The 25,230-nt window shown below is 39.7% G+C and overlaps 1 protein-coding gene across 1 annotated transcript in view; it reads left to right on the forward strand.

The window, feature by feature from the left end:
• The window catches only part of MYO5B (myosin VB), a 231,029-nt gene that overhangs the window by 129,195 nt on the left and 76,604 nt on the right, over positions 1–25,230 (forward strand). Inside the window, exons 17-19 of the mRNA XM_070935994.1 lie at positions 937–1,093; positions 7,450–7,689; positions 16,466–16,702. Of these exons, the coding sequence (XP_070792095.1) occupies positions 937–1,093; positions 7,450–7,689; positions 16,466–16,702 (634 nt within the window). The remainder of the gene's footprint in view (positions 1–936; positions 1,094–7,449; positions 7,690–16,465; positions 16,703–25,230) is intronic.

The raw sequence follows: 25,230 nt of genomic DNA on the forward strand, positions 1-25,230 counted from the left end.
TTCTGACCATTCAGTTAACAAATGTGTCATGATAAATGCCTAACTACTATATCTCCCTGATCACCCGGACCTTCAAGGGTTAACTAACCACATATCCCATAATCCCTGTAACCACTCCTTACCTCTTAGCCCCTCCTCCTGGGTACAAAAGGTCCTACCACATGGTCCACAGATGATTCCAGATGTATACCTGAAAGAGAAAGGTACAAGGTCAGATCTATAATAAAGCTACAGAAAAGAATTGGAGTCTGTCTTCGAGTTATTGGGCTAGATCCAGCTTTTAACAAAATGTCTCACTAAGCAATAGAGATTTTGGGCTCCATTGTGATCGTAAATCTGTATTAGGGAGTCTTTACTCTTTTTCTCTCACATACAACATACACACACACACAACTCTGGGCTGAGTTGCCTCTTACTCCTCTGGACTGCAGCCCCTCCCTCCTAGGAATCTACTTCCTTGCTATATTCCATCACATATCATAAGCCTAAGATGAAGCATCAGACATTACTACTCTCTGTGCAGTATATGGCTTTGAGCTTCCGGAGAAGAAGTAGGAAGTGAAACAAATAAATAAATGAAGTGGAAATTGGTTTGTTTGTTTTTATAACTGTTATGGCTGTTATGCAATTGGGGCCACTATTGACTTATTGTCAAAACCAAGGAACATGAAGAAGGCAACAGCACACTTAAAGGAATTGTGGGCAATAACACACTTCTGCAAAAGTTGTCCATTCAGGACCAGCCACAATCCATCGCCAACAATTGTTGAGTCTCTGTTGGAAACAAGCAGGAGTAAAAAAAAAAAAAAAATTGGAAGAAAGAACAGCAGAGTGACAGAAAATCAGTATAAGAGCACTTCTGTTAGGAACAGTTGGTTTGTTTTGTCCTTCTTATTTGTCGTTGCTAAACCTTTATCCCCTCTCGCTCTTCCGCAGATTGGCGGATCATCTAAGGAAAACAAGAGCTGCCATTATTTTCCAGAAACAATATCGAATGTTAAGGATACGCCGGGCCTACCAAGCCATCCGTCAAGCAGCTATCACCATCCAGTCCTTCACCCGAGGAATGTTCGTTAGGAAGAACTATCAAAAGGTTTGTTTCTTTGCCTTTGCCTTCAGAACACACAAATATATTTCAGTAGCCCTCTTTTTTTCTGATTCATGCTTCATGGAAGTTGGATACAAATCGTCCTCGACTTATGACCAGTCATTAAATTGACCATTTGGAATTATGGCTTCAGAAAGAGACTTCTGGACATCATAAAATGTTGTGCAAATAAAGAAGGATATTTGTAGCTCAGGGTTGCAATGAGGGGCCCTTGGTGCTCTCTGACCTTAGTTGTTTTCTTGTAGACGTTTCATTACCCAACTTGGTAACGTCATCAGTACACATTACCTAGTTTCAGGAATGAACGTTTGCAAGAAAACAACCAAGCTCAGAGAGTACCAAGGATGCCTCAATATTGTGCAGCCCTATCCAATCAGTTTGTCAGAAATGGTGTAGGGTCTCCTGTTTGAGCGGGGGGTTGGAGTAGATGACCTATAAGGTCCCTTCCAACTCTGTTAATCTGTTACTGTTACACAATCTACTCAGTGATCACATGACTAAATTTCCTTGGTCATCTACTAATTGTGTTATTTTCCTTGATTCTCTCCCTTTCTTCAATTTATATGCTAGCCATCCACCTGGTTTATTGGCATCTTCAAAATAGTTCTGTTTAGCACTTCTAATTTTTTGTGCTAAATCTTCTTTTTCTATTAATCCCATTTTACGTTTAGTTGTATCCATTTTCATTTTAATATCCTTTTTTTTGTGGGAATTTCTGTAGTTCTTTTTCAAATTTCTTGTAATCATCCTCTAATGTTTTATAAACTTGCCTTTTCTTAATATTTCTTTTCTTTGTATAGTCACACATGACTAAATTTCGAGTACTTGGTAACCAGCTCACTTTAACAACTGGTTGAAGTGTCCTGCAGTCATGTAACCATGGTTTGATTTTTTTTTTAACGACAGAAACACTCATTAGGATGAATGGATTCAGACCTAAGACCATGTGAATAACTCGACAACAACCATTGTAAAACAGTCATAAAATTAGGTCCATGTCATGCAGGGGCCTTGATCTTCATGATGTATGATTGAAATTCCAGTCCCAATTGTGGTCATAAATCGAGGACTATCTGTATGACCTTTAGTGCGAACCAGATTCTTATATTACATGGATACATGCCAACAAATCAAATGCTGGATATACAGTATTAGTTAATTTTCTTGTGAAGGAAATTAAGGGAGTTCATCCTTGGTACTGTGAACCAGGGAATGTACATATATGTTTTGCATTTCTTTGTTGTCTTAGTTTTGTTTAGTATTTCACAGTCAAATATAGTAAAACAGATTAAAAACAAATACTCTAAAAACAACTGCTGAAAAGGAGCAGATAGGTGTTAGTATAAGTATTGGCCAATAAATATCTGCCACTTTTTTTCCCCTTTAGTTCAAGTTGGATTCTATTGTAAAACTGCAAAAATTTCATTATGTTAAAGATAGATAAGGATTTTGAGGGCCTTAACAATGCTACCAGACCATCAATGTCACTTTTAAAAAAAATATTCAATCTGTCTTTAATACCGTCTTCAGTCCTACATAAAATTTTGCTTCTGAATTCCTGTTGTCTTCAAGCGTAATTTAAGCTTCTTACTCCTCATCTGGATTACAAATCTTGACTTTATTCAGAGCTAGCAAAATCACCACACTTGGTTGTAAATGTCAAATTTCAAAACATAACGTGTTTGCTATGTTGCGTCCCTTAGTCTTCGTTCTCTAATTGTATAAGATTGGTAACAGAATGGTCATCTCAAAATGAGATACACTGGGAGTCAAAGGAGTAAGTGCATCTGGCCCAATCCTTATTCTCAATCCTTATTAGCAGCTCCTGTCAAAGCCTTAGATAGATGTCTTCTCCATCAGCTTCCATGGTTTGAGGTATCTCTTCCTGTTTCAATGGTAATTAATCTGGAAAGTCAGCCATCCGTCCTATATATAAAATCTGAGCCCAACCTTGGTTATTAATCCTGTAATTTACAGGTTCGCTTTTGAAATCCTCAGATGGATGTCATCCTGTCCAAAGAGTACAAAGGTTTATTTGTTTTGAAGTAACCTTCAAACTGCTCTTGAAGGATTAACTAGTGACATACTCAACAGGCTATATCCAGTGTTTCTTAGAATACAAATGGGTAGCCTATTGCTATAGAGCTAGATAGATTGGTTGTTTGACAGGTGAGGGCAACAGGTTCTAAGAATAGCAACTCACACCCTTATTACCTCTAGAACAGATTATGGCAGTGTGATATACCTGGGGCTGGCCTTGAAGATTACCCAAAAATTGCAGTTGAGGCAAGAAGCAGCAGGCCCTCTGGCTACTGGGTCAGAGCTTGATTAACTTTACAGCATCTAAGCTGTAGGAACTCGCCTTGACTTTAAGTAGATTTCTGAGTAAAACTCAAGAGGTTGGTAATAACCCATAAAACAACTTGAACTTGAGGCCAGATATCTCCAGGACTTCTGCGAAGAGGTTTATTATATCTGGGAGTAGATGCTCCAGGCTTTCTCAGCCCAGGAGGGTAGAAGCAGAGCTTTGTAATGGTTGTCTAGCTTCTTCCATAAATCTCTCCATTGAGTTCCAAATGGTTCCCTCCCATGGGTATGTTTAAGTGTCAAGAGTTGCTTCTTTGGCAGGTTCTTAGAGACCGAATAGCTTGTCTTTGTATTCTCACATTATTCCTGTTTTAATTTAATATTAGTTTTATTTTTAACTCACTGACGGGAGTATTTGAATTAGGTTCTAATTTATTATGTGTTGAGATGCTGCACAATCTCTTTGCATCTATTAGCTGTTTTGACCACTCAGGCCAAACTGTAGGAGAAGAGCAGGCAGGTGGTGGAATTAAGCAAGTAATCAGCCTAGAGTCCTTACGTTCCCACAAATGGTCTAAATACAACCTCTCTTGAATTCTGTTGACTCTTATCTAGCATCAATTTAATCCTGACAGTTAGTTGACTAAATTTCTCTGCATAGGCATGAACAATAGATCATCTTAATTGGAGTAGCAGTAGCACTTAGACTTATAAACCGCTTCACGGTGCTTTACAGCCCTCTCTAAGCGGTTTACAGAGTCAGCCTTTGGCCCCCAGGAATGCGATGTATAGTCCTGATTCTTCACACTTGAATCATAGTGTTTAAAGACAAAGGAAACTTGTGTTTGTCTTTTTCCTGACAAAGTAGTTTAAGATGAAAGATGCTCTTCGTGATTTCCATGTATTTCTGAGTGAATGCATCTAATGAAGCTCAGGGAAGCGATCACGGATACCAGGACAATCTGTTCTCTGCATCCAAGACAAACTGTATTATAACAATTTACTTCTTTCTAATGAGACATTCTGCTAGTTAACTCCTCGGAATAAATTCAGCACTAATGAGGGACCCCCACTGAATTCAAATGATCGCGAACATTGAATCCTTAGAGTTTTCGTAATTTAGCAATCTATAAGTGTTTGGAAATAAGAAAGAAGTTGAGAAAACATCATTTGGAAGAATTTGCTGTAATTAAAGTGGGTGGCCTGTATATGTACTATATAGTCTGGGGAAATAATATATATAAGAAAGCTCAAATCTTAACTTATCAAGGCACTGTTGTTCCATAGCTTTTAGTCTTCCCTTCCCTTTTACTTTTGGCATTATTTAAAAATGTATGATGGCACCTAACAGGAAGAAATTCCTAGACTACATAATAATATTTCATCTTCACCTATTTAAAGACATAACTTGTTAGTGTACTTCACTTATGTTTCATTGATATTTTCTATTTCTTCAGTAACTCTTTATACGTAGGGTTAATCTTGGCAGCATTTTTTGATCGTTATTGCTAGGTCTTTTCTCTCCAAGCATTTTTTTTCCCCTCTCTCCTCTCCTCCTCCTGACTCGGAACTTAGCTCACTTTCAGAGTACAGAAGCATAAACTGTAGATATTTCAATGTTTAAGCTACACAGACAGAAGCAATTTTTCTCCAGTTCTTCAGAGGGCTAGCTTAATGAAGCCACACGGAAAAGAACCTCAGGGCAAAATGGAAAGATTATCTAACATCAGGCTAGAGAGAAGAAACTTCACATTTTCTGAGCCTAAAAGACGCATCTCAGCAGTTGCCATTTTTATTAGTCTTAAATCAGAGTGTCCAACCTTGGCAACTTTAAGACTTGTGGGCTTCAACTCCCAGAATTTCCTAGCCAGCCATGCTGGTTGGAGAATTCTGGGAGCTAAAGTCCACAAGTTTTAAATGTCTATGGACATTCTCAGTCATCCAGACCATGGTTGTCCCAAAGGTTCTTTTTCAAAAGGCAACTGGACTTACTTTGTTTTTCGTTGAAGACGTTTCGCTTCTCATCCAAGAAAGGTCTTCAGTTCTGAGCTTCAGTTCTTCAGAACAGAAGAAGCTTCTTGGATGAAAAGCAAAATGTTTTCAGGAAAAACAAAGAAAATCCAGTTGCCTTTTGGAAAAGCACCTTTGGAACACAAAGTTGCTAAGGTTGACAGCCCTGTCTTAAACTAACATTTTAACCACTGCTCCATAGTAGTGAATGGATTCTATCGTTTATTCGATTTTATCCCACCTTTTGTGCTTTTAGGGATATAATAATGAACTATCCCCTTATTGATTGAATAGAATAGAATAACAGAGTTGGATGGGACCGTGGCGGTCTTATAGTCCAACCCCCTGCTTAGGCAGGAAACCCTACAATGGTTATCCAACATCTTCTTAAAAACTTCCAGTGGTGCATTCACAACTTCTGGAGGCAAGTTGTTCCACTGATTAATTGTTCCAAATGTCAGAAAATTTCTCCTTAGTTCTAAGTTGCTTCTCTCCTTGATTAGTTTCCACCCATTGCTTCTTGCCCTGCCCTCAGGTGCTTTGGAGAAGTACTACTGAGTATTCAGTAGTAGAGCAATGTCAATCTTTGATCATTTGGCCACTACAGAAGTGCATACATGTTAATAGCTATTCACCGTTCACAATTGCCACAAATAGTGTGAATTTGCATTCCTCATATTCATGTCAAGTTAGAAACTGCTGTGTGAATAATACCACACACTTGATTTTAATACAATTATTTGTTGGAACGGATCCAGTTGAATGTAATGCGAAGATGGGGGGGGGAAAATAGATCATGGTTCTACTGAGACAAATCACTGGACTATTTTTAATAGATTAATTTGTTTACTGGCACTTTGTTTTAATAATAGCACAACTGAAACAGTGACCCATATTTCTATATAATATCCATACCTGTAGTCAGTGTAAAGATGATGTATGGATTTAACCCAATTTTTGGAATGGTTTGATATATTCAGCCACAAACGAACTGTACAGAATACATTTTCAAAGCATGTTTAGCTAAAATGGAGAGGATTAATTTATATAGCTTGAATATTAAAATTTTGGACTTATGGCAAACCAAATATAGATTTGTGTTTATATGGCTTACAAATTATGGGCCGTTTCTTATGTGATACCCCATTTTATTGATCTCGGGGTTCTAGTAAAACAAAGATGACCTTGCAAGCTTTATACCTGATACATATTCATATGTGATTTAATTCACCAATTTGTACTTCGCTGCAGGAATATCCTGTGCACAGAAACTCAATAATGTGCCTGTTTCCATTTTTGCACATTTTATAACCTCCTAGCCTTAAGTTGATGATATAATGTTGACCTTGCCACCTCTGTAGGCACCATAATGAATGTTACAAATATTTGGAGGTTTGGTGACTTCTTAGACAGCGGAATGGACTGCTAAGGTCAAAAAGTAATATTTCCTTAGTGCTATTTCTTCCTCATCACACAAGTGCCGAAAATCAAAATGTGGCCAAGCAATAAAGCATTGGTTGGTGATGAACGTTTTATGGCAAAACTGAACTATGACCATCAACCTTCTCTAAGTAGATGCATGAATTGTTCCCACAGACCACTTCGTGGTGGGTAATTTTCTTTCCACTCTGGCGCTCTCATGATGTATTGAATTTCAACTGTCATAACCACCCACAATGCAAGCAGGGGATTATAGAAGTCAGAAGATATCGAGAGACCACTAGATTAAGAACGGCTCTTGTATGTCAACTTTCTGATGCCTTTGCTACTCAAAAACTGAGATGTTCAAAAGCTGTATATCCTCTAGAAGTGTTATCTTAATCTTATCAGGACGGCCATGACTGAAAACATTGGGAGCATTTTTTGATTATGCTCTGTTGAAAAACAACCAAATTCATATTTATCATGAGAGAATAATCAATGACAACTAGAATCTCCTAGATGCTATTCCGCTACGTTGACGTATGCTACCCTATTTTTTCCCCTGTCTTCTGTATGTTGCTATGTGTTCATGTGCTTTTAAGATACTTATGGAGTACAAGGCCATCATCCTCCAGAAACACACTCGAGCTTGGCTGGCTCGGAAGAATTTCACCAAGTTCAGATGTGCGGCTGTGATTATCCAGTGCTATTTCAGGCGCATGAAAGCCAAGCAAGAACTGAAAGCTCTGAAGATCGAGGCCCGGTCAGCCGAGCACTTGAAGAGGCTCAACATTGGCATGGAAAACAAAGTTGTGCAACTACAGAGAAAGATAGATGAACAGGTAAAATTCCTCGGAGTCTTACTCTGTTGTGTGAACCCACATCTCCCCAGTGTTCTGCATGGAACTATTTGCTAATGGTTGCCTCCATTTTGTTTGCCACCATATCCATAGAATATTGTCCAGCTCTACAACTTGATAGAATAGGATGAAAGTATGTATGAAATTGTCAAGCTTTTGTCTTTTTCAGTTAGTGCTTTAGTGAGAATTCCTTCGTTTTCTTTTTTATTACTAGTTCTTGACCTACGACCGTCGTTGAACCCAAAAATTTCTGTTGCTAAGTGAGAAAGGGGTTAAGTGAATTTTTTCCCCATTTTACAACCTTCCTTGACACGGTTGTTAAATGAATCGCTGCAGTTGTTAAGTTAGTGACATGGTTGTTAAGTGAAACTGGCTTTCCTTTTGACTTTGCTTGTCAGAAGGTCGCAAAAACATGTACCAGGGACACTGTAACCGTTGATAAATATGAGTCAGTTCCAAGAGTCCAAAATTTCATTATATGTCCATGGGGATGGTGCAACAGTCGTAATTGTGAAAAACGGTCATAAGCCACTTTTTTACAGTGTTGTAACTTTGAATGGTCACTAAATGAACTGTTGTAACTCAAGGACTACTTGTACCTGCATTGCACTGGTGTTCTGAATGGAACTATTTGCTAATGGTTGAGGTTTTTGTTTTGTCTCCCTATCCACAGAATATTGTCCAGTTCTACAACTTGGTAGAACAGGATGAAAGTATAAAATTGTCAAGGCTTGGTGTTTCCCTTTAGTGCTTTAGTGAAAATGTCTTTGTTTTCTTTTTGTCAACCCTCTTTCCGTTTGATGACGAAGACTTTGCTTTGCTAATTTCTCCCATATCCCAAATCATAGGGACAAGTTTCTTTCTTAAGAAAATAAGAAGTAGTTCAGGTTACAGGTTAGTAGTTACAGGTTACAGAGCTGTAGGCAGGGGTTGGGATTCAACAATTTTAGCAACCGGTTCTCTGCCTGGTTGCTGGGTGGACGTGGCCATGCTGGGTGTGGTCTACTCGGCCTCCTGCACCACGGCATGGAGGGGGTTGTTTTTGCCCTCCCCAGGTTCCGGAGGCTTTCCTCGAGCTTCCAGAAGGGCAAAAATGGCCTACACCGGGCTCCGGAGGCCCTCCGGAGGGCAGAAACGGGCCCGTATCTGGACTTACAGAACTTCTGGGTGGCCTGTTTTTCCCCCTCTAGAGCCTCTGAGTGGGTCCTGCACTTACCTGGCATTAAAAATGGGCCGCGTGGAGACTCCTGGGAGGGGAGGGGCAAGGTAGGCGGGGCCAGCCAGTCCTTGCAATTACCGGTTCGGCAAACCAGATGTAAACCTGGCTGTAGGTGAGATGAGTCTTTTATTTCATTTTTGGAACTATGGGCTAGATAATTTTGGGTGGCAGGGCAAATGGTTGCCAAACTTTGGACTACTGTTTCTCAACCTTATCAGTTTTAAGTGGTGTGAACTTCAGCTCCCAGAATTCCAGTTGAAGAGCATAGGAGCATGAACTTCTCTGAATCTCTTTAAAGCAGCTGCATATCTGCAGCTGCTTTACAGTCCCAGCTGCTTTAAAGAATTGCAGGTACAATGTCAAGGGTCCCACAGGTCAAAGCACTTTTCTATATTCATATTTACAATATTGCAGTTCTCTAACATTTAGTCCAGGGTGGGGGTGGGGCTTCAAATTGGGCAACTTTAAGACTGGTAGACTTCAACTCCCAGAACTCCCTAGCCAGCATGGCTTACTGAGGAATTCTGGGAGTTGAAGTCCACATGTCTTAAAGTTGCCAAGTTTGGAGACCCTGATTTAGTTATTTAAAAGTCTGGGTGGGCTGTATTTGCAGGTCTTTCAACTGAGTAAAACTATCACACAATAATCTCAGACTTTTCTCATACAGCTTGTCCTTAACAACACCGTTGAAAAAGAAAATTCTGCAAAAAAAAAAAAAAACCCTCTTGAAATGACTAGAAATAAATCTGAAGGTCAAAGCTGGCCAAACAAATTGACAGCTAGATGTTTTCAGTGTCCAGCAACATAAAGCCAAAAGCCAAGCCATGTAACCTGGCTTGATCCTAGCTTAGGCTGCATTAAATAAGACAATGGAAAAATCATAAAGAGACATCACCTCTGTCTCCAGTTTTATCAGAAAAGTAAACAAAACTGATGGACAAGCCAGACTTTGCTATTAAGCCTCTTATGTGCCGATCCTCCAGCACTTACGACCACTGAAGGCTGGAAAAGCTATGCTAAGCTAACAATGTATGTGATAACAATCTCAATTTCCTTATCAGGGACTACAAATAGAACCACTGGTTTCTTTTCTTAGAAGAAAGTACATATTTCTTCCTGCTCTCTCATTCTATACAAAATTTTGCATAGGTTTGTATCCATTGGAGAGTTTTATAGCTCGAAATTCCTAATGAGTCTTGGTCTAAGTTGTCTGGAAAGCAACCTCCCAGGTTCGAGACCCGAGCACCACACGATGAGGTGAGCTCCCGTTCTCGCCCCAGTTTCTGCAGTTCGAAAGCAGGCAAATGCAAGTAAGAAAATAGGAACCACTTTGGTGGGAAGGTAACAGCGCTTCATGACGTCATGCTGGCCACCTCTCCTCGGAAATGTCTTAGGACAATGTTGGCTCAATGGTCTTGAAACGGAGATGAGTGCCACTCCCTATAATCAGCAATGACCAGTGGAGTAAAATCCGTCAGGACTCCTTTTACCTTACTTTGGTCTAGGTCAGGGATCAGCAAACTTTGTGTAAGGCTGGAAGTGGATGATGATCCCTGTGAGTGGATGATGGGCCTCCTTCTTTAGTGAACCCTGACAATTCGGAGGTCTCTTTGGGCCAAACCATAGGGACAGGGTTTTTTATTTCTTAAGAAAATGAGATTGTTTCATGTTTGGGATAAAAGACTGGAAAATGTTGGATGGTAGGCCAAAAGTGGCTTGCAGGCTTGCAATAAGTTGCCAACCTCTAGCCCACTGTTTCTCCATTTCATCAACTTTAAGAAGTCGACTTTAATATCCAGAGGATGCTGTTAGATTCTGCCCAGTGATTATTGCTACTGGAAGATTTGAACTTAGCTTTTATTTTAGACCAGTGTTTCTTAACCTTGGCAACTTTAAGATGTGTGACCAACTCCCAGAATTACCCAGCCGGCCCAATTAGTTTTCTCTAATCTTCTTTTGTATTGCTGCTGCTTTTATTAAGCATCTCATTTCTTTTGATTATTGTTACTAATTTTTTTTTCTTATCATTTGTTCCTTGACTGTAAATCAGGGCATTTTGCTATTTCTGCCAAATGTTAGACATATGAATTAGGTAGTGCTGTTTGAAACTAAGAGTGCAGATGATGGAACTTAAATCATAATTTATCCCACAGTCATCTTACTCAGGAATGGAATGGAATGGAAAATAGAGTAGAGTAGAGTAGAGTAGAGTAGAGTAGAGTAGAGTAGAGTAGAGTAGAGTAGAGTAGAGTAGAGTAGAGTAGAGTAGAATAGAATAGAATAGAATAGAATAGAATAGAATAGAATAGAATAGAATAGAATAGAATAGAATAGAATACTTGGAAGAGACCTTGGAGGTCTTCTAGTCCAACCTCCTGCTTAGGCAGGAAACTCTAGTGTATATCATTTCAGACAAATGGTTATCCAATCTCTTCTTTAAAACTTCCAGTGTTGGAGCATTCACAACTTCTGGAGGCAAGTTGTTCCACTGATTGTCCTAACTGTCAAGAAAGTTCTACTTAGTTCTAGGTTGCTTCTCTTCTTGATTAGTTTCCATCCATGGCTTCTTGTCCTGCCTTCAGGTGCTTTGGAGAATGTTCCATTTGTGTTATCCAGAAGATGATTAAAATTAGGCTCCATTCCCTGTTCTACATAGTCATACCAACTTTTAAGAAGAAAATGTAATTTTTGGAAGTACTTGGAACCTAAGATTGTATCTATTGTAAATATATAAAAAGAAAGGGGAAGGACATATACTATGGTAGAAAAATAATAATCTAATTGACTATAATACAATTATTCTTGTAAAGGCTGGTTTTGAACTTACGCCATGTTATCTAAAATTATTCAGCTGAATTTTAACTGAAGAACAATGTGTTCAATCTGAACAAGCCAAAAAAAAGGCATTATTGGATATTTGGGACAGAAACACAATAAATGTGATGTGATTGAATCACATGGAGTTGGCATAACTGTGCAATTCTTTTTCTTGTGAAGTTATTCAGCAGTAGCAGGCTGGGGATGAAATAATACACTGAAAATATTGGAAAAGAAGGGCATTATAACCTTATTATATAATCATGACCTAGAATAGTTTCTTTGAGCTTGAAACATTCAAGAATTATTGGACAACTTCCATTACCTCATATCAACATGGTTGTTGAATGATGGCCAATGTAGCTCAGTGCATTTCAGAAAAAGGACCTACAATACTACAAGTTCATTTCCAAGACTTAATGCAGGTCAGCCCAAATAGGAAGTTTGAGACAGAAATTGGCAAAATAATTTGGAATCTTCTTAGATGTGTAATTGAGAGTTTCTGAGTGCCAATCACACTATGCCTTTAGATAACACTTTAATCTTCTACATAGTCTTAGATCAGGTATATTCAACAGAATGACTTTCTTTCCATGGAAAGAAAGACATTCCATTGAGTAATTATTTTATCTGTCAGAAAGTTTCTTCTTAATTCTAGGTTGGTTCGTACCTTGATGAGTTTCCGTCCATTGCATCGCGTCCTGCTTTCAGGTCCTTTGGAGAATAGGTTGACCCCTCTTCTTTGTGGCTGTCCCTTAGATATTTGAAGACTGTTATCAAGTCATCCCTAGTCCTTCTTTACATTAAACCAGACATACCCAATTCCTGTAACCGTTCTTCATATATTTTAGCTTACAGTCGCCTAATCAACTTTGTTGCTTGCTGGGGAATTCTGGGAGTTGAAGTCCACAAATGTTAAAGTTGCCAAGGTTGGATAACCCTCTCTTAGACTAAATAATATATTTCTGAGAAATCCTTCTTCCTTTGTATTTCTGAATTTACCTACTTGCCTGATATCTCTTTGTGTCTTCCCTATCATTGTTAAGTTTTGGACCTGAGCATCTGATGCTGGTTTGCTATGGTTTCATCCTAAAACACAGTCATTTGGGAGTAACTTTCTGTTGTTTATTCCATTGATATTTTCAGTACTTCAAAGACCATTTTAGTAAAGGGTTTGTGTCAAGGGTGAAAATGAGCTACAGAAAGTTGCTTGTGAGGGCATTTTCACAAAGAACAGGAGTTCAAAGATTTTGAATTCTTATGATTTGAGTCTGTAAGGTTTTTCATGTACAGAATCAAAATTTCCAGATTTTCAGTCTTCTGTTCCAGAATCACAAAATGCCCAGAGTTTTCCTTTTTGAGAAACTTGAAAAACCATTTTACCATTGGTTTAATTCATATAGTAGTTTCAAATTACATGCAAGGGTAATTTATGCAAGATATTGGTTTATTTGTGTAAAGAACAAAATTAGTCTACTTTTTTTTGGTAGTTAACTTCCAAATTCTTGACATAAACTGGTATGAAATTCTATGGTTGGCTTCCAAAATTTATTTATTTGTTTGTTTGTTTGTTTGTTTGTTTGTTTGTTTGTTTTTTTAGATTTATATGCCGCCCTTTCTCCAAGAGGACTCAGGGCGGCTCACAACAGTAAAACAGAAAAATAAAACAACAACTCCGGGTTAAAAGTTACACATAAAATCCCTAAAATCAATTAAAATCCATTTTAAAATCCCCATCAGTCCAGGCCGGCCAGGCGAAATAGCCACGTTTTTAGTTCGCGGCGGAAAGAGCGGAGGTCGGGGGCCATCCGGAGCTCCAGGGGGAGCTGATTCCAGAGGGTAGGTGCGCCCACAGAGAAGGCCCGCTCCCTAGGGGTCGCCAGCCGACACTGTCTCGCCGACTGCACCCCGAGTAGGCCCTCTCTGTGGGAACGCACCGGGTGATGGGGAGCTGTTGCTGGCCGCAGAAGGTCCGCCAAATACCCCGGTCCTAAGCCATGACACTGGCTTATATAAAACCAGTATGGAATAATTTACCTCCGCACATGTATAGCTGTGTAGACATAGCTACACATCTAATGTATTTTGGAATATTTTTTTATTATTTTTATGTCACCTATCAAACAAATTCTGTGGACTACTCACTAACTTACAAATTAGTAAACTGATAAGATAAAGTGATAACAATATAGCTTTTAATAGAAGGGAATGTATGTAGTTCAGTTTTGAACTGCATAGTTCTAGGTGCTCTTTGAGTTTGCTGGCTGATGATGTTACCTATTTAGGTCATGAAACATCTGAAAGCAAATAACCACACTTAGAACTCCACAATATAACTTTAAAAAAGATTTGAGAAGATAAAAATGTTTCTGTGGAGGTAGAGAGATTTGTATCACAGGCATTACCAGTGAACATTTTTCTCCCAGGTTTCCATTTCCTTCATTTCATTGCTTTGAAAAGAGCCTCTTAGGAAGATTGTTTTAAACTCTACAGGTATACACTGACGGTTCCATTTAGGGCAACGTTTTGAATTGACCTTTAATTTAGAAATGCATGTCTATTAGTCTTTCTAAATTCTTATATGTCTTTCAGAAGCGGGAATTATATTCTAATTCAGGGGTCTCCAACTTTGGCAACTTTACGACTTGTGGACTTCTGGGACTTGAAGTCCACAAGTCGTAAAATTGCCAAGGTTGGAGACCCCTGTTCTAATTCCACACAGTCTGTTTAGTGCAGATCTGGGCATTTTACAGCCCCCGGACCATATCCGGCCTTTGGCTGTCCCTGTCTGGCCCACGTGAGGTTAATTGGAAATTAGAAATCTAATGTAAATTAAGTGTACACCAAGCATTCAATACAATGGCATTGCTTTTATTTTGAAGGCGACTGCTTCCCCCCTGCCACCTTACATATTTGTGTGCATATGGGCCTACGTATCTTCACAGGCCTATTGGTTCGGCCCTCCACAACGGTCCCAATTTCTCATGTGGCCCCTTGGGAAAATTAGTTGCCCACCCCAGTTTAGTGGATAAGTCTTAGAAGGAAGAGAAAGTAACAATATCAACTACAGCAGTGGTGGGTTGCTCCCGGTTCAGCCCGGTTCGGCAGAGCCGGTAGTGGTGATGATGTGACATCACCGAACCGGTTCTCTGTGACTGGGAGCTGGGCCCTTCCACCCTTCCCCTGCTTTATTCCTATCTTTATTTCTTGGTTTTTAGCCCAGCTGATAGGCACGGCAGAGTGGATTGCCACACCTCAGCTGACCAGAAACCTAACGCGCTTGCACGGAGCGCAAGTTTGGCGCACATATGAGCGAAGCAAGCACGAGTGTGGTGATCATGCGCAAAGCGCGTGCACGAAGAGAACCGGTAGTAACACCGGTTGGAACCCACCACTGAACTATAGTCATCAGCAGTTTGAGGCCATGGTGGAGGACCAGTCAGGATTTAGAAGAATGTGTGCTTCTGTTGCCATTTCCAGATTGCTGTTGTGTTCTTACTGCTGGCAGTCACACAGCCTGGGGTACACAAGCATTTGTAAAGCATTTGGTATGCAAACTAGTGTAAAAACGTCTCTTCCTACATGCCTCATCCTGTTCTCCTTCAATGAGGAGTTAAAATTAAGTTTTCTTACGCTTTTAGTGTCTGGTGTTCGTTAGGTGGTGTTTTTTTTTTTTTTTGTATTTTAACTTTGGAAATGAACTAACAATTTGTAAACAAAAAGCTTTCTTACTATAAGAACTTTCCAAACCATAACTGATAGGTTAATGCAACTGAGAAAAGTCTTTAAATTTCAATTTCAGTGTGCTGTTGTTGTTGTTTTTTTGTATCTTTGTGACGAATACTTCTATCATGACAAAATCATTCAAGATTTTGAATATATTAGTATATTTTCTAATATACCTCATCCATTAAAATGTGCGTCATGCTGGCTGTATAAGGTAAATTTAATGTACGTTTTACCACAACATTCATAATTAATGTAATTGGAACAGAGTAACATGAATATTTGTGGAAATTACCATTGCTTTACAATTTCACTGTATTGTGAGAATTGGAGGGTGATGCTTAACTTTGGGAACCGACACAAGCAATCTATCTATATACTACTAAAACTCTCGTTGTCATGACCCTAACTGGGAGAAATGGTGCATCATAGGGCAACAGTTTTTGAATCAAGGTACCTCAGATGGGTTAACTCACAGAATATGTTCAAAATCCGGGATCCATGATGATTCCAAGGGAATAACCGTTGGGGAAGTTGTGGGTGATTCAGTGCTACTAGCTGCTGGGCTACTGCTGCGATCATGTGATTTTTATTTTCAACATTCCATGACAGTTTCCAAGCCAGTCACGCAATCCCTCATTCCTTCTCCAATCCAGCAGCAGCTTCCCCGATCCTGCATACTTACCTGCCTGCTGGAAAGGGGAGGGAAGGAGATTTCTGATGTTCCCTGCCAGATTCCCTCAAGAAAACTCACTGGGGAAGCCAGCAGGAAGTTGGAAGAAAGAACTCCTGCTTCTCCTGCTTTTTTTGATCACTCATGTTCATTCTGTTTCTCTGTTTAGGTACGGAAATACCTCTGAAACATATCAACAGGGCGCGGATGGTCTAGTTATTTTTAAAACGGCAGTCTTTACAATTTAATTTTACAATTTCATTTTATTCTCTGAAGTGTCGAGTGGTGAGTTCACTGTTTTCCTGCTACCTCTTCCTCTGCAGAACAAAGAATATAAGTCTCTCAATGAGCAGCTCTCCACAGCAGCCTCTGCTCATTGCACAGAGATTGAAAAGCTGAAGAAGGAACTGGAACGCCATCAGCGGAAGAAGGGAGACACGAATCAGCTCGTGAGCTTGCAGGAAGAAATTGATTCTCTCCGGCTGGCCCTGGAGAAGGCTCACGGGGAGCGGAAGATCGTCGAAGATACGTATGCCAAGGAGAAGCAGGTGCTCCAAAAGGTAAATACTCTGTGAGGAGTTGCAAGCCTTCTGTATCCAATGACTGTGGGCATAATAGGGCCAAGCCATGGTTTATTTAACCATAATTTATTGGGGGGGGGGAATTAACATTCACTTGGATGCCATACAAGCTAAATCATAAACTGGGATTTAAACTATCACGTTTAACATCAATAGCTAAATTAAACCGACCTCACAATGGCTTTGCTTCATGTGTGCACCATGTGCAAAATCACCTTTTAGCGAGATGGGGTCTATACCGCTTCACAGTGCTTTACAGCCCTCTCTAAGCGGTTTACAGAGTCAGCCCATTGCCCCCAACAATCTGGCTCCTCATTTTACCCACCTCGGAAGGATGGAAGGCTGAGTCAACCTTGAGCCTGGTGAGATTTGAACTGCCAAATTGCAGGCAGCAGAAATAGCCTGCAGTACTGCACTCTAACCACTGCACCACCACTGCGGCTAAATAAAAAAATGTCAGCGTTCAAATGTTTTCAAGTCCTTCTACATTGAAGGTCCTTCTCAAAAGACACTGATTACTTTTGGATTATTGTGCATGGTTTGTATCATTAGTAAGGACTTTTCTAAGGACACTAAGACTGGTTTATGTATTTCAGAGTTGATCCATTCAGTTAAATTCTCCCATAGACCGGCATTCATAACTGGGTATCAGAAATGGGTAGCATGAACCCATCTGTTTAAAGTTCACAAGGCTTCATTTTGTCTTGAATTTCTACAGGGAGAAGAAATAAGTGCACATCCAGCTTTTCACAAAATGTCTTTCTGTCATTATTGTGCTTACTGGTGGTAGAGCAGAGACCAGAATTTAAATGATCATTCATAGCAAAATTTAAGGATCATGCAGAAATACTTAATAACCATATGCAAATAACAATATTAGGCTTTGAGGTTCTTATTAATGGCAGTCAAGACATGCATTGGTTGACTGGTTACATGGATTTGTAAGACAAATTTGTTGTGTGGGGACAGCACAAGTAATAGTTGGCTGAGATTAAATTCATGACCTTTAAACGGGCAAACGTTTAAACTGTTAAGAGTTGTATTCCTCAATCAGTTTCTCTTATTCTACTTTGGGAAAATGTGTGGATTGATCTGAGAATTCTCTTGTTTCTTGCCAGATCATTGAGATAATCTAAATAGTAGCAATATCTGGCCACTATTAAAGATTGCATTTTGCTCTGATTTTTAACATAAATCCAGAGACAATGAGATTTGCAAGGGTTAGGATATTCCATGCTATTAAACATGAAAGAAAAGGAAGAAATGAGGTGAATTTTAATAAATTTTTTTGTGGAAGGAAAGAAGGGTAGTTACTCTGATCCAGATTTTAGTTTACAACTTTCCAATATACAGGCTTATGTTCTCTTAACAGCAACAGAATATGTACCATTTTGCATGAACTTTATACCCCCAAAGGACTAATAATAGTAGACAGCAACTGATTGTGCCATCTGTATGGCAAGACATTTAATGTTGATGGATCCTCAACATTTCACTCTAGAAGTCAGCTGTAGTAGAGTCTTTTACATCCTTATGTTTGTTTATTGTTTAATTTATTGCATATACAGTATAATGTTTTAGCCCCTAAGATTCTGTCAGTTTATAGCAATCAATATATTCACTTGACTATACAGGTAGTCCTTGACTTATGACCATAATGGAGCCCAAAATTTATGTTGTTGTGAGATATTTGTTAAGTGACTTTTGCCCCATTTTACGACCTTTCTAGCCACAGTTGTTAAGTGAATTAATGCAGTTGATAAATTAGTAACCTAGTTGGTATGTGAATCTGGTTTCCCCATTGAGTTTGTTTGTCAGTAGGTCACAAAAGGGGATCTGGTGACGCTGGGACACTGCAACAGTCATAAATATGAGCCAATTGCCAAGCATCTGAATTATGATCACATGATTATAGGGATCCTGCGAAGGTTGTAACTGTGAAAAATGATCGTAAGTCACTTTTTCCGGTCCCGTTGTAACTTTGAATGTTCACTAAATGAACTGTTGTAAGTTGAGGAATACTCGTGCACACATAATATAGTAGAATATTCAAAATGTATTAAAAATAATATGTGACATTCAACTCTAAAAAAAAAAAATCAAATGGCAACTCGATCACCATAACATCATGCAGCAGTATTCAGAATCAAGCTCCAAACACCCATTGAAACAGCATACAGGCAGGCTTTGACCTATGGCCACAACTGGGATCAAAATATTCATGGCTAAGCAATGCAGTTGTTAAGTGAGTTGCAGCTGATTTTATGATTTATTTTTTTTTACCATGCTGGTTTAGACAATCACTGCAATTGTTAAGTGAATCATGCGGTTGTTAAGCGAATCTGGCTTTCACCGTTGACATTGCTTGTCGGAAAACTGCTGGGAAGGTTACAAATGGTGATCATACGACCCCAGGACAGTGCAACTGTTATAAATCCACGCCAGTTGCCAATTATCTGAATTTTGATCATGTGAGGATGCTGCAGTGGTCATAAGTGCAAGGACTGATTGTAAGTCACCTTTTTCAAGGCCGTTGTGGCTTCGAACAGTCACTAAACAAATGGTTGTAAGCCGAGGACTGCTTGTATTTATGCTACGGTGATCCAAGTCATCTTGAAAGTTACATGCAACTTTCAATTTGCAACAATGCCGAAGACAGAAGCCGTAGCACACCAAGGGCAAAATTAATGTACTGAGATGTTGAAGATTAAGGGCGTTATTTTATTTTTAAACAGTTTTTAAGGACCAATAAAGGAGAATATTTGTAGGTCGGGGTTGAAACGAGAGATCCTTGGTGCTCATTTGAGCTTGCTTGTTTTCTTGCATTACCATCAGGAACTGAGCTCAACAATGAATTCCTTAAAAATTGAGGGCTCCTTGGTGCTCTCTGAGCTTGCTTGTTTTCTTGCATTACGTTTCATTACCGTAACTAGGTAACATCATCAGTGCTAGCAATGCTGTTACTAGTTAGGGTCATGAAACGTCTGCAAGAAAACAAGCAAGTTCAGAGAGCACCAAGGAGCCCTCAATTTTTAAGGAATTCATTGTTGAGCTCAGTTCCTGATGGCTTCACATACCGTATTTTTCGGACTATAAGTGTTCTGCCCCAGCTACGGACCCCAAAGAACGCAGCACACACAAAGTCTGTACAAACCTTAGTTTACTAAATTAAATCAGTCTTTTTCAAACAAAGGCTGCTAATTAACTTTCTTAACAGCCTACAAGAATCTTAAGAGTAAATAATTGTAATCTTACTATGGTTGGCAGAAAGCCCAGAAGCAATTTGCAGGAAACTGATAAGAGAACTAAGATCAGGACGTGAAGGAGAGTGAATGAAGTTGTTCCCTGCAAATTGCCTCAGTCATCCTTCCTTAAATAGGCTAAGGGAGTGGCCAATTAGCCCCAAGCCTTACTCTCGAGGAGACCTCCTCCTGAGGAGCCACTCCTGCCTTTTGGCACCTCTGCACGCCCGTGCATCGAGAAGAGGCTCCTCCTCTTCTTTCTCTTCACTTATGGGAGCTTCTGGAGGTTCTGAAGGCTCTGGCCGAATCCCCGCCTCTGGCACCACATCTTCTCCAGCCTCCTCATTGTCCGACTTGAGTGCCAGCTGCACAGGCTGCTGGCGCAGCACCACACCAGCCTCCTCGCTGTCGGAATCAGCTACTAGCTGCATAGGCCGCTGACTGGCCACAACACTAAGACGCACCTAAATTTACAGGAGGAAAACAAGAAAACAATAGTTTTTGGCCTCTGCACGTCGTGTTTTCATCCTCTCAGGTCCCCAGAAACACTCTGCAGTGCTCTGCACAACCCGTTTTCATCAAAAGCAGGGCCGTTTTTACCAAAAACGCTCCCGTTTTTGGCCTGCAGATGCACGGAAGGCTTGGGAGCCTAAAAACAGGCCTGTTTTTGGCTAAATGAGCCATGTGGCGCACTGCAGAGTGTTTCTGGGGGCCAGGGAGGATAAATATGTGATGCGTGGAGGGTTCGGGAGGCCAAGATTGCCTGTATTCAGTCTATAAGACACACCTAAATTTTCACCCACTTTTAGGGGGGGAAAGGTGCGTCTGATACTCCAAAAAATACGGTACTTGTACTTTTCTCTGCAAATTTAAAGTCGGTTTACCATTATCGTCTTCTAGGATTTTTTTAAAAACAACTTCTCAATTTAGGCTTAAGAATGGAATTTCTTGATGGTCTCCCATTCTGGCATCTAACAACTTTGATGTTATTCCAAGCACATACAGGATCTTATGTTGTTTTTGAAATCAGCTAACGTCATCAAGGTGGTACCATCTAGCTGGGCACTGGAATTAAAAAGCTGCTCTAATTTTGTTGCTTTCCGGGGAGTTTTCTTTCGCCTTTCCCTTCTGTTTTTTAGCATATTGAGTAATTCATTACAAAGCAGCTTGAACCTCTTTCGTTCTGAAAGTTTCTTCCCACTGCTTCCTCCTTTCCATTTCTGCTTGCTTTTAACATCATGTGCAATTACTGATAAAATGCCTCTGCAGAGTTTTCCTGCTGAGAAAAGTGAGGGGAAATGTATGAACATACATTAAAAATTAGACAACTGTACAGATGCCATAAATTGCTACTTTTACAACAAAAAACCTTTATGATATGAGGCACAAAAGCCTTCTTTTGATAATTGCTCAAAATCCTCATACAATCTGCATTTTGCAATTTCCCCAAATTAAACTTATCCTTCAGTGAGCTGCAGTTTTTGTTACGCACAATAAAATTTGGAGTGTCAGGCTGTGGTCCTGTGCACCCCCATGTAACAGAATAATATTGCTTGCACTAAAATGATTTGTCCAAAGCAATTTAGGGCAGTCAAACTGTAATGGGCAGAAACCACTTAGGGGTCCTTGATGCTCTCTGAGCTTTCTTGTTTTCTTGCAAAGATTTCATTACAGTACCCTAACGAGGTAACATCATCAGTGCTAGTCCTGATGATGTTACTGTTGTGGCCCAACAGTAGCCAGCAGAGCTGGCAGCAGATTCGGACAGTGAGCAGGTTGGGGAGGAACATGGGCCAGTCCTGTAGTCTGGGGAAGCCTCGGACGATGGCTCTGAGTCGGAGGCAGAGAGGAGGCCAAGGCCATCTGGTAGTTCTTTGCTTCCTCCGGAGTGTCCAGAGTCTGACATCAGCAAGGCAGAAGAACAGTGTGAGCCTGTTCCCAGTGTGCGCATGCGCAGAGTTGCCAGGAGAAAGGAACAATTAAGAAAACAGGGTCGACTTGGGAGTAAGGCTTGGAGATGTTTGGCCCCTCCCATAAGACATAAAGGAGAAGTAAACGAGACGTGAACTTTTACAGGAAGTAATTCGTTCATCTGGTCGGTAAAAGCTGTGGAAAAGTTCTGTTAGACTCTGTGCTAAGTTTGGCCTTGCCCTGCGTGTGGCAATTAGTTCTCTGGCAACATTCCAAGGGAGATTTAATTTAATTTAATTTAATTTAATTTAATTTAATTTAATTTAATTTAATTTAATAATTTAATTTAATTTAATTTAATTTAATTTAATTTAATTTAATTTAATTTAATTTAATTTAATTTAATTTAATTTAATTTAATTTAATTTAATTTAAATTAAAATTTATATACCGCCCTTCTCCCGAAGGACTCAGGGCGGTGAACAGCCAGAAGTAAAAAACATCAAATACAAAATATAAAAACAATTTAAAAATGAATTAAACAATTTGGCCTGACAGTTAAAATCCCCCATTAAAAATCCAAATTAAAATACACAATTGGAGAGATTAGGCCAGCCCGACTTGATGAAATAAAAAGGTTTTGAGGGCCCGACGGAAAGTACGTAAGTCTGGAATCGTCCATACTGAGATAAGGTAAGTGTTTGTAAACACTCCCCTGCAAGACTGTTTGATAAGCCTTTCGGACTGGGAATGACAATAATTCACAGCCATATGAATTAAAGAAGTTTGCTGGGAATAAGTTTGTGTTGTATACTGTCTAAGGAACCCTAGGTCAGAACAGTTACAGTTACAGTTACTTAGCCTCTTTGGGTATGCTAATTTGTTATTTGGAGAGTCGGTTCGGTGTAGTGGTTAAGGAACCAGGTTAAAAACCAGAAAACCATAAATTCTAGTTCTTCCTTAGAACATGAAGTCAGCTGGGTAACTTTGGGCCACTCTCTCTCTCACCCACAGGAAGGAGAAGGTGATGCCAAACCAGTTCTGAAAAGCTTGCCAAAAAATTGCAAGGACTTATCCAGGCAGTTGCTACAAGTCCACAACGACACAAAGGCAAACACACACACACACAAAATTATTCATTTAATTGGTTTGATAAATAATACATACAGTCCTCAACTTACAAACAAAATCGAGTCCAAAATTTCCATTGCTAAGCAAGACAGTTAAGTTTTGCCCCATTTTACAATTTTTCTTGCCACTGTTTTTAAGTGAATCACTGCAATTGTCAACACAGTTGTTAAATGGATGTGGCTTCCCCATTCTTGTTCGCTTGTCAGAAGGCTGCAAAAGGGGATCATGTGACTCCAGGACACTGCAGCCGTCATAAATACAAGTCAGTTGCCAATTGTCCAAATTTTGATCACGTGACCATGGGAATGCTGCAAGGGTGAGAATTGGTCATAAGCCATTATTTTCAATGCTGGTGTAACTTTGAATAGTAAATAAATGAATCAACATGAGCCTTGTTGGGTCTCCCGAATGGGCTTGGCTCAACATGCCAGTTTTTTCTGGTTGGCGGACAGACTTGAAATAATTGTGAGGGAAAGATAATCCTCAAAGATGATAAATTATTCATGCTGTACAAGACTTGTTTTGCATCGAGGATGGTTGGCTTCGTAGAGAAGGTAGGGCTGATTCTCAAAAAGCTTGTAATCCTAAGCAGCAATTACCCCGGAGAAAGAAGAAAAAAAAAAGTAGGGAGGGCATTTGAAGAGAGAAAATTTGAAGGTATGCAGGCTTTTGAGTTGCACAGAAGTCTTCATTAAGCGTGCCTGCATGTGACATACGTTGCTATTTCTAAACAACCACGATGTTTATGATGGCTTTTTGTTTGATGTATGCTTCATTATCACATCCCTTTTCACGTCCCTTTAAAAATTAATTGTATTTCTCTTAGTAACCTTCATTTTTTTCCCCCCTTGATTGCCCATTTTGAGTGAAAATGCAAGTTGAATAGCTCATCTGGTAAACTATAATGAATTCATTCTTGTAGGTGACAGGGTGTATTAATAGAATGTTTACCAATGTAAACATGTATGCTACCAATGTAGCAATTTTAAATCTTTCTGCCATAAGTAAAATTTTCCCCTCATTGACTCATTTGCCAAGAAAAACTTGAAATATATGGTTACAGGTACGTTGTACGAACAAAGCAAAAGTGCATTATATTGTACACAAGGGGAAAAAAATGATTTTTAAACAAAACCTTTAAACCTTATGACACAGAATGTTGCTCTAAAGTTGCCATCATGTTGTTTTAGAATTACAGGTTGGTTGATCTTTATGAAAATCGATCACAACTATTGACCTTTTCATTAATAGTTGTGGATAGATTTTCCCAAAGATCAGCTAATCTATCCCCTGTAATTCTAGGACAATAAACTATCTAGATAATCTATTTCCTGTCCTAATGCTAGGACAATGAAGGCCATGATCCCTTGGAATATAATTAGAAAATCTCACTATCTCAAACATAGATTTAGATATATGTAATGGAATAGAACAACAAAGGTAGAAGGGAAGCTTCAATGCTGCCACTTAGTCCACCTGCTCAGGCAGGAAACCCTATACCATTTCAGTCAAATAGTTGTCCAATCTCTTCTTAAAAACTTCCAGTGTTGGTACATTCACAACTTCTGAAGGCAGGTTCTTCCACTGATTAATTGTTCTGTCAGGAAATTTCTTCTTAGTTTTAGGTTGCTTCTCTCCTTGATTAGTTTCCACCCATTGCTTCTTGTTCTGCCCTCAGATGCTTTGGAGAGTAGCTTGACTCCCTCTTTTATTTTTTTATTTTTATTTTTATTATTGAATTTTTATACCGCCCTTCTCCCTGAGGACTCAGGGCGGTGTACAGCCAGAATTAAAAAACATGCAGTACAAATATTAAAAAACAATTAAAAGATATATAAATTTGGCCCAATTAAAACTCACTACCAATTAAAACATTTAAAACATTTAAAAATTTCTTCTTAAGCCAGCCCGGCTTGCTTGAAAAAATGGGTTTTAAGGGCACGACGGAAGGCACTGAGGTCTTGGATTCTCCTTATCTCTGGGGGCAGCTGATTCCAGAGGGTAGGTGCCCCCACAGAGAAGGCCCTCCCCCTGGGGGTCACCAGCCTGCACTGTTTGGCTGATGGCACCCCGAGGAGGCCCTCTCTGTGGGAGCGCACGGGTCGATGGGAGGTCGTCGGTAGCAGCAGGCGGTCTCGGAGATAGCTAGGCCCTATGCCATGGAGCGCTTTAAAGGTGATAACCAGCACCTTGAAGCGCACCCGGAAGACCACCGGGAGCCAG

Source organism: Pituophis catenifer, unplaced genomic scaffold, assembly GCF_029215685.1.
Source record: "Pituophis catenifer annectens isolate HBS135680 unplaced genomic scaffold, rPitCat1.0.hap2 SCAF_2, whole genome shotgun sequence".
In the NCBI taxonomy this organism is placed as follows: domain Eukaryota; kingdom Metazoa; phylum Chordata; class Lepidosauria; order Squamata; family Colubridae; genus Pituophis; species Pituophis catenifer.